This window comes from Oratosquilla oratoria, chromosome 11 (assembly GCF_046742065.1).
Source record: "Oratosquilla oratoria isolate Oo_2021 chromosome 11, ASM4674206v1, whole genome shotgun sequence".
In the NCBI taxonomy this organism is placed as follows: Eukaryota; Metazoa; Arthropoda; class Malacostraca; order Stomatopoda; family Squillidae; genus Oratosquilla; species Oratosquilla oratoria.
The window spans coordinates 25,614,728-25,624,727 of record NC_134787.1 but is presented as its reverse complement, the minus strand read 5'-3'; the positions used below and the strand labels follow the sequence as shown (position 1 = coordinate 25,624,727).

Sequence of the window (10,000 nt, the reverse complement as noted above, 5' to 3'; positions counted from 1 at the left end):
AAGATGGTTACAAATGGGACTCTTGATCAGAGTGACCTGCAATCGAGGCTTTGCAACGGTCGGGTTTGTTTTTTAGCATTCACTAGTTCAAACTAATATTGTAGCTGAAGTCATTTGAGAAATGAGCCTCACTGGTTTACTAATTGGGTGGTCAACGAATGGAACAGAATTAGTAACCATGTAGTGAGCGATGAAACTATCAGTTGTTTTAAGAAACGGTTAGACAACTTTATGTATAGGGATGAGAGGTGGTAATGGATATGGGACTGCCTAGTGTAGGTCTCATGATCTCTTGTAGTCTCCTTCATTCTTATGTTCTTATGTTCACTATCAAGACGACACAAGGTAGTGAAGGAAGAATAGAACAGTTGTGATATTGCGATCTTTGAAGATTCTGCGGGTGTAAATTGGGACATACTGACCTTGGGAAGAGGAGGAGGAGGAGGAGGCGGAGGAGGAGGAGGAGGAGGCGGAGGAAGAAGAGGAGGAGGAGGAGGAGGAGGAGGAGGAGGAGGAGGAGGAGGAGGAGGAGGAGGAGGAGGAGGAGGAGGAGGAGGAGGAGGCGATAGACAGAAGGAGGTAAGGAAAGCGATTACCAAAATGACATGATTATTGGAAGAAGCCGATTATTGCCCCTGGTGTTATCTTAGAACTGTGGGATTCTTGGGAAACTGCGATAATGCTAGTTGGAGCAACTTTACTGGAATGGTGCGATTATCATTATGCTGGAAGTATTTGGAAGATATTTATGATGACGGCGCGGTTATGGGGAATTTTGCTGTTCTTCTCTCTGTCTGAGAAGATGAGAAAGGCGTTTGTCAAATGCTCATTATAATGAGCAGTTATTTGATGGATACAACACTTAGAGGGTAAGATTATCTGAGAACACTGAGTAAAGAATGAGTAGTAGATATGACTGTTGTGTATGTTGTATAAGCCAAAGTCTAGGACATCAGGCATAAAAAAGAAGGTATAATAAAAAAAGAGTTAAAAAAACAAAGACATGGTCATAGGGTAAGAGGGCATGGGAACACACACAAAAAAGTCAATAGTTTAGAACTACCAGATAAACGAGGTCACATCAGGTCAAATAGTGAAAGTATCGAGGTATTTCTTCCGTGGACTGACCTTTATGACAGTAAATCACGGTGTGACCTGACCCAAGCACTCATAAAAAAATTCAAGTCTCTGACCTTACTGGGGAGTCATTCACATCGTCTGGGAGTGGGGAGTACATAAGTGAGAAGATGTACTTGGAACATATCTGGTCCGGACATTTTGGCTTTGGGTTTCCATTGGCGAAGTGGTCATCAATGTCGGCTGTGTTATGTAGAGAAAGTATGGTGTGTGTAATAGCTTATATCTCATATTTCCTTTGTCAACATAATCCAACTTGTCTAAACGAACAGACATCACAGGACTGTTTGCCTTGTGCATATGGGTACCTCATGTGTGTGTGTGTGTGTGTGTGTGTGTGTGTGTGTGTGTGTGTGTGTGTGTGTGTGTGTGTGTGTGTGTGTGTGTGTGTGTGTGTGTGTGTGTGTGTGTGTGTGTGTGTGTGAATCCTTCCTCTGTACCTATCTTTTTATACGCCTTTTCTGTCTGTTTGAAACCATTACATTCCCCTTTCTACTTTTCTCTTCCATGGTTTTTTTTAAGGTTTCCTTCCCTGTCTTCTCTTCCCTGCTACTAGATCCCTGTCTTTCCTTCCTGATACTAACTTTCGTATATACGGGATCATTTCTCCTAAAACTCAAATAATCTTCACCTGTGTCACCATTCCGTTTTCATCGGGAGGCTTTCCAATCTGTGCTTCCTCATATAGAGGTCCTGTATTGAGTCCCGGCCCATTCTCCCGGGCTCCAACCCACCTCCGGAGCGACAGATGCCATCACGGACGCTAAGTCTACAACCTCGACAACATCCATTGTGAACAGCGCCACCTCCGCGACCCCACCAATCACCCACAGTGCTCTTGCTGACCAGGTCGGTGAACTCGAGGCCGGGGCCGGCATACTGCGCCTCTCCACACACGGAGTCTCACAGCAGTGGGAACGGCGCGTGGCACTCCGCCAGCGTTCCTCCAGTTCCCAGACATCGGTTCTGCCCAAACCGGCGCTCACCCACGCCTGGATGTGTCCGGATGTCATCCACACCCTGGTCACACTCTTCCCCCACGTCTGTTAGTACACACATACATATACCAAAGGCTCTTTTCCCCCTTACAAGGGAGGTAGCCAAAAAACAAGGGATAAAATCCATTCCCACCCATTTCATCTCTACATACTCCACTTCCATTCACCACCCCTCCCTCCCTCTTATCTTGTCTCCTCCTGGATGACGGGTCATCCCTGCATCTCGCCCACATATAATTCTACTCGTTTGCTTTCTACTGCGGCCTTCCCTGCGACTGGCAAGCAATCTTACTCAGTTGAGGATTAATGAATAACGTTCCTTTGAGGAAAAAGGAACCCTTTTGAGGACCTCACTCGACCTTTAGGTTTCTTTTGTCTGCCGTCAGGGGATTTTCTTCAGGGGAGTGAAAACCCCTGGGTTCTCTCAATTAACACTTGGGGAGCTTACTCAGGTTGTATGATTATTCTTTTTGTCGCCAGCTGATTTTATTCATTTAAAAAAATCATGGTTTCTATAGAACAATTTTTTATTTTATTTTTCAGGCCCATCCCACATTTTTTCTTTCTTACCAACGATTCCTGGTCCACAAGTCGGTTTCTGGTTCTCATTTCCCGGTCAGTACCGGGGTCGAAACCAGAAACCAGGCTCTTAGGCTGTGACAATGACAAAAGGAAACAGGTTGGATGAAACCAGGAGACAGTAAGTTCTTCATCCATCAACCATCATACGGTCATCTTGCACAGAGGAATCACATTATAATGACAAAATGACTTGTCCGTTTCCTCGACTTGGATCATCTCTGTGATAGTTTACGAAGAATTTTGACATCGTTTCATTCCCCAACAGTCATTGGGTCTCTTCGCTGCAGCTCACTGAGAAAAGGAGCTGACGCGGTGATGGCCACTTTCTGTAGCCACCATATCCGTGTACTAACGATTATCTAACCTTTACAGATTTGCACAGGGCTTGTCTTGCTGTAGGCAGCTGATGTCTTGTCAAGTGTCTTTTTTTTCTAACATCCTCTCCTGCGCTTTCAGGAACACCAACCTCCCCCCCGGAAACCCTTTTGATAGCCTACTCGAAAAAAAAAAAATCCAAATTGGAAACCTCCTCCTTCCTATTTCTAGGACGACCTTTTTGTGAAACATACCAGGGTAGACCATCAACCATATACCCAACCCTAAACACGCGGGCAGTTCTTCAACCTACACCTCAGACCCACGGAAACATTGGGATAACAACTACGTAGCTCCTCATCTGAAGTAAAGTGGTATGTCCGAGCATCATTCCTGATATATGTCTTTGGTGCTGGACTTGCCACGATTGTCAGAGAACTAAGGTGTAGCGTCACAAGAAAACCTCGACAACAAGTTCTTCCAGTTCTAGTTGAGTGCATGTGCACTCAGGGTCTGACACTGCCAATTGGCATCGTGAGGCAAATCCCACTGACACTGGGTATCCCTTCGTTCTCATCGATCGGTTCACTCGGTGGCCCGAAGAGGAACTCCTTCTCGATGCCAAAGCAAATACAATCACCAGAGCATTTTTCCTCCTCAGGATCTCTAGTTTCAGCGCCCTGGCCGTTGTCGCCAACAGCCATGAGCACCGGTACGAGTCTGAACTACAGAAGAACCTCAAGAACATGTTCGTGGTCGAAGTACATCTGCGTTAATCCAACGATTTCCTCCAGCTGCTGCAACGTCACTTGAAGTAGCTGATCATAGTTCGCTGGGTTCTCTACACTGGAGATCAATTATCCTTAATGTACGTACGTCTTCGAGTTCGATGTAGACTGCATGAGCTCGAAACTAGTCTAAGGTACAATCTTCGCACCTGCAGATGGCAAAAATAGAACCAAGGATATTTGCCAGATATTTTCGACCACGTCTGTAAATGATGCCTGGCACATCCCTAGACCTATCAGGGATATTTCCATATATGTACCAGTTAATTCTCAAGGATTGCATGCATAATATTTTTGGGAATGTCATAAAACTGGTCATTTTTGTTATATTGGATAGCCACTTACATTCTGACGATCTGTGTAGCTGATCGCTCAAAACTGTGAAATAATTTTTTTCCTTATTGTTCAATGTGGAACAGAAGTTTCCAACATTCAATATTGCATTAAAGAGAAGATTACTCCAAGAACAAACTGGTTATATAGATGTCCAATGGCGGCTAGTGTCCAGTCGACAAGGCTTTCACAATCTAGGATTCTAGATGGAAGGAGACGGATACCTATTGGCTCATTGACTTGACCAATCACAGCACAGTGCGTCGTGTGCTGAAACCCGCGGGGGAGGATTTAATTCGTCGCTTCTCTCACTCATTCAAAGGATTACAAAGAATTACAAAGGCAGAGCATGCCGACAAGAGACCTTTAGGTCCATAACTAGGTCGGATGCGAAAAAAATATATAATAATGATAAAAAAATAGATAAAATAAAATAAAAATTATAATATGAATAATAATAAATATATATAATACATAGGTATAGTTACATGATAAACAAACAGGTAAAAAGTAAGTAATAATAAAAATGACAAATGAATTATAATAAATGGAAATCAAGCAAATAATAAATAATAACAAACAAATACTTCACCTCGTAATTCGCCAAAGAAGCTTTTCTCCTACATCATTAGAGAAATAATGAGATTGATTCGACAATGGCTTCTTATCTTATAACATATCAAGATACGGTTATTTGAATATTGTTTCAGGACAGCTCCAATTCAGTGAACAATCAGGAGATAAATTGACCAAGTTTGTTGAAAAAAGTGCGGTAAAAATAGTTCAACAGATATTCATAAAAAGTGACATTCGTAGTTAGAATAATAAATTTATGAACAAGCCAAAATTTCAGGAGAAGATTTATACAGTTGTGACATAATTATGGCCATAACAACTTGCCATACACGCTCAAAGAAGTGTGATGTCATAAAACGAGTGCATATGTAGTTCCTACAGGAGAGTTGACTACATACACTTTGATTTCTATAAGAGAACCGGCATTTCAAAAACGCAACATATAATATATATATATATATATATATATATACACACACATACACATTATATATATATATATATATATATATACATATAAATATATATATATACATGTATGTATATATATATATATATATGTATATATATACATACATATATATATATATATATATATATATATATATATATATATATATATATATATATATATATATATATATATATATATATATATATATATATTATATATATACACATACATTTATTCACTAGAGATAAATGTAGTACTATATTGTCAATCGAACAAAGATCCCACTGTCGGAGTGAAAAAAGGACAATGTTATCTTTTACATTTCGACTGCTGACTGCAGCCCTCTTCAGGTAAGTACAAGATATACGATGTGGTTAGAGACATATGTACTCCTCTGTCACTAAGGGGGCGGGATATAAAAGGAGCTTGGGCAGCCTACACGACAGACCGGTTGACCTGGGTCACGGGGTGGGTCAAGTGCGAGGTCAGGTGAAAGATAATTACTAACAAATAGACTCAATACCAAACGTGTACTAATGTCCTTAGGAGGCGTTAACTCTACCTATGTATTTGTTTTATTGTTTACATTATTGTATTTTTTATTTATTCATTTATTTATTTATCATTATTATAATTGTTTCGCATCCGATCTTGATATGGACCAAAGGGTCTTCTGTCGGCATGCTCCGCCTTTGTAAATCCTTTGCAAATCGGGACATTTTTAGGTTAGGGCGGACTCAATTTTCTTCCTCCTGAAACCAAAACTAGACTTGAACACTACTTTGTCCTTATCCCAGTCAAACCATATGTTATGATGACTAACATGGTGGGATGTATTGAAGTATGGAAGACAAATGAGTGGAAGGGTGGTGAGCTAAACACAGAGAACAGTTGGAGTTTTATTCACTTAAAACTCCAACTGCTCTCTGTGTTTAGCTCACCGCCATTCCACTCATGGCTGGATATAGCCCCAATTTTCTTTGAGGTATTTGATGGATCTTTTGTACTCGACCAATCCTGTGATCAAGTCTCTCCCAGGTTGGCCTAGGGACCCCAGATCACAATTATGGCAGAGTAAGTTGTAAACTCTGGGAGAGTTAGCCCGCTAAACCTTTGGTGTACGTCCACAATTTGCTTATGCACCGTGTTGGGATAGCTGTAAGCAAATGCGAGACGATCCTGAGGGATTAAATGGATACAAGAAGTGATGGTGTTTCTCTAGATCAATAGTTCTTATGCTTTTTCATCCTATGAACCCCCGAGACTCTTCAGGGTATTACCGTAACCTCTTTAAGAAATTTCGAAACGGTGAACCTTGTGAAAAGGCAAGATAAAACACTGGTTGTGGTTGATATGTTCACTGTAGCAGGTCACCGCACTTGTGACCATTGTTGCACTCACCAAACTGTTGTAAAAACCCAAGTGTCTAATTCAGACATATGGAAATATATTATTCTCCCGAATCCTTTGTGACCCCCGAAGAAACCCCGACCTCCAGGTTAAGACTTGGTGTTCTCGAGCAACACGACAACAATTTCTTTCATACAGGGCAAAGACAAATTTAGATTTAAGAAGGAAATAGGCAAGAATAGGTTTACTAATAGGGTGGTCAACGAATGAAATAGACTTAGTAACCATGTAGTGAGCGCTGAAACTATCAGTTACTTTAAGAAACGGTTAGACAACTTTATGGATGGGGATGACAGGTGGTGATGGATATGGAGCTGCCTAGTGTAGGCCTTATGGTCTCTTGCAGTCTCCTTCATTCTTATGTTATGTTCATAGGGAAATAGACATCCTAGGGTTTCTCTATCTTTGTCTCTGCAAACCCCTAACCCCCTACGTCATATAATGCAATAAGGGAACCCCCTAGATAAGATATATTGTAAGGGACTTTGTTTAGCAATACTCCCACACCCAATCTCCACTCTGCGGTTGAGATCTCACGGACCCTCTAAACCTAGGGGATGGTCTATGATTACTGACCTCCTATCCCCAACCCAGGGTCCGTGGACCCACTGGTGTCTGTAATCATAGATACGGGCACAAAGAGACCAAAGAAGCGTACATTGGAAATGAGAGAGAGAGAGAGATAGAGAGAGAGAGATAGGGAGAGAGAGAGAGAGAGAGAGAGAGAGAGAGAGAGAGAGAGAGAGAGAGAGAGAGAGAGAGAGAGAGAGAGAGAGAGAGAGAGAGAGAGAGAGAGAGAGGTCCTCTCACACCTAAACCAAGTGAGGTCGTCTCACGTTCACCAGAAGAAAGTCTTTCAAGTGTGACACGCTTGTCACATTCTCCCGTATTGGGTTACATAACCTAATCGGGACATTAGAAGATTATCTTTCGGCTGACGCCGGGCGAATTTGTTCAATTGAGAAGATCTTTTGTCCCGACAAATGGCGTCCGATAGCGAGTTTGGTTTTCGCTAATGAGATCTCTTGAAACGCTTCTCACACCAAAAGACCGAAGGCCGGGATCCCAAATCAAAACGGGTTACATCTTCCTCACTCAACAGTTTGACCCAGAAGTGAATTAAATTGTCTGGTACCAACCAGGACTAAATAATAATGAGCTGTCTTTCGCTTCGGGAAGCTGAGAAAAGTGCGACAAAAAACCATTACAGGCGGACTGATGAGTACTACAATAAGTGTGTTTAAGGAAGCCACAGGCTCTTTCATACTTTTCCTGCTCCTCTTCCCCCCCTTTTTTTTTTATTTTTTTTTATTCATTTAATCTTTCCTAGGCAAAGAGAGCTCTCAGAAAAAAAAAAAAAAAAAAACGCCAGGCAAAAAGTAGAAAATTGTCAAAACCTTATCTGTCCAGTAAGGAGTCGAGAGTCTTCCTGTACTATGTTGAGACAATGCAAGAAGACATCTCACTCCCCTTTTAAAAAAGGAAAAAAACTAAGAAAAAGAACAAGTAGAAAGAACAAGAAGAAAAATAATAAGAACAAGAACAAGAGCAAGAAGAAGAAAATGAAAGAAGAACAAGAAGAACAAAAAGAAGATAAAGAAGAAGACGAAGAAGAAGAATAAAGAAAAAAAGAAAAAGAAACGTTCTGATTCTTTCGAAGAAACCGACTCTGCTCCAGAAGTAGAAGAACTGGGGGACAGGGTCGCAAGGCTGAGGACAGGCGCCACAGGATCGACCAGAGAGAGACAGAGGGACGCGCGCGGGCACACACACACACACACACACACACACACACACACACACACACACACACACACACACACACACACACACACACACACATACACACAGAAAGAAAGAGAGAGAGAGAGAGAGAGAGAGAGAGAGAGAGAGAGAGAGAGAGAGAGAGAGAGAGAGAGAGAGAGAGAGAGAGAGAGAGAGAGAGAGAGAGAGAGAGAGAGAGAGAGAGAGAGAGAGAGAGAGAGAGAGAGAGAGAGAGAGAGAGAGAGAGAGAGAGATATAGATAGATAGATAGACAGAGAGAGAGAGAGAGAGAGAGAGAGAGAGAGAGAGAGAGAGAGAGAGAGAGAGAGAGAGAGAGAGAGAGAGAGAGAGATATAGATAGATAGATAGACAGAGAGAGAGAGAGAGAGAGAGAGAGAGAGAGAGAGAGAGAGAGAGAGAGAGAGAGAGAGAGAGAGAGAGAGAGAGAGAGAGAGAGAGAGAGAGAGAGAGAGAGAGAGAGAGAGAGAGCGGGTGAAGTTGGGAAAGAGGGAGTTAGGGGGAATAGAGGGAGTTGGAATACGGGCAGTGATAGCGCCGAGAAAACTCTAAAGATGCGGGAAGTGTCGAAGGAGGATGACGCTACCAACAAGAATTTTCACCAACGACTCAGAGACACCAAGGAAGGACTCTAAATGAAACTGTATTTGGAGAACTAAGCTCGAGAACAGGTTGGTTTGATCAGGAGAATAGTATTAAACCCTTTCATATCTGATGGTCCTCTTCCTTTTATTTTGCCTTTCGCCAGACGATTTTATTCATCTCCGTGGGATGCCACCCCCTTATTAGTAATGGAGACTTGTTATGACCTACAGTATCTTCGCAGCTCCCTTTAGTATCCTGTGGCGGTTTGTCTTCTATTCCATCCGTCAGTAGGCCATCCTCTTGAGATCTGTGGTATTCCATTTTCCATTTATTCTGGCAATCACCAGGCTATTTCATTCGTTTGCCTAGCAATGCGCTGATAGAAGAAAAATTACAGCCGGTTTAGTTTAGCGCCTTCCGTCCCAGTTGGTTCTTTTCCTTTCGTTCCGATAGCCGTCACGTTATTTCATTCAGTTCTGTGGAACTCACTCGGTGAATGCAGCGAGTAGGCAAAACTAGATTAACATATTTATTCTAGTCTTCGCTAAATGAGTTAATTCAGAAAATGAACATCCTGTTTGGTCAAGAACAGAATGAACACACTGGGCGCTCCTGTTTGCTCTAAAGTCTCCTCTATGTATCACCAGAGGACCCTACTCAGCTCAGAGAAACCTCCTGACACAAAGAAAGACTCAAAAGAAAAATCTATTTCAAGTGGGGGCGGGGTGGTGGCACGCTTAGCGTGGGGAGTGCCATCCTAGCACTGACAACCAGCTCGAGACCCGCAATCAACGAGTCGGTCTGCGGAGACGACGAGGAGCCGCAGAGAGCCAGTCGGAGCGAAGGGAGTCTCCGACCACATGGAGCCGGGCAGAGATCCGGGAGTCTTGACCCATTGGAAAAAGGCTGAAGACTGACTGGAGCAGAGGCTGAGGGCCAGCTTGCAAAAGAAGAAGAAGAAGAAGAAAAAAAAAAAAAGGAATGTATGTATGTATGTATATATATATATATATATATATGTATATATATACATATATATA

The 10,000-nt window shown here is 42.2% G+C and overlaps 1 protein-coding gene across 6 annotated transcripts in view; it reads right to left on the bottom strand.

The window, feature by feature from the left end:
- The window catches only part of Sh (Potassium voltage-gated channel protein Shaker), a 393,700-nt gene that overhangs the window by 295,677 nt on the left and 88,023 nt on the right, over positions 1–10,000 (bottom strand). Inside the window, exon 1 of one of the 6 annotated variants that reach the window (XM_076192499.1) lies at positions 1,194–1,308. The exons of the other annotated variants lie outside the window; for them this stretch is intronic. Coding sequence (XP_076048614.1) covers positions 1,194–1,237 — 44 coding nt within the window. The 5' untranslated portion in view covers positions 1,238–1,308. Of the gene's footprint in view, positions 1–1,193; positions 1,309–10,000 lie in introns of those variants that run through there. 6 annotated transcript variants of the gene reach the window in all.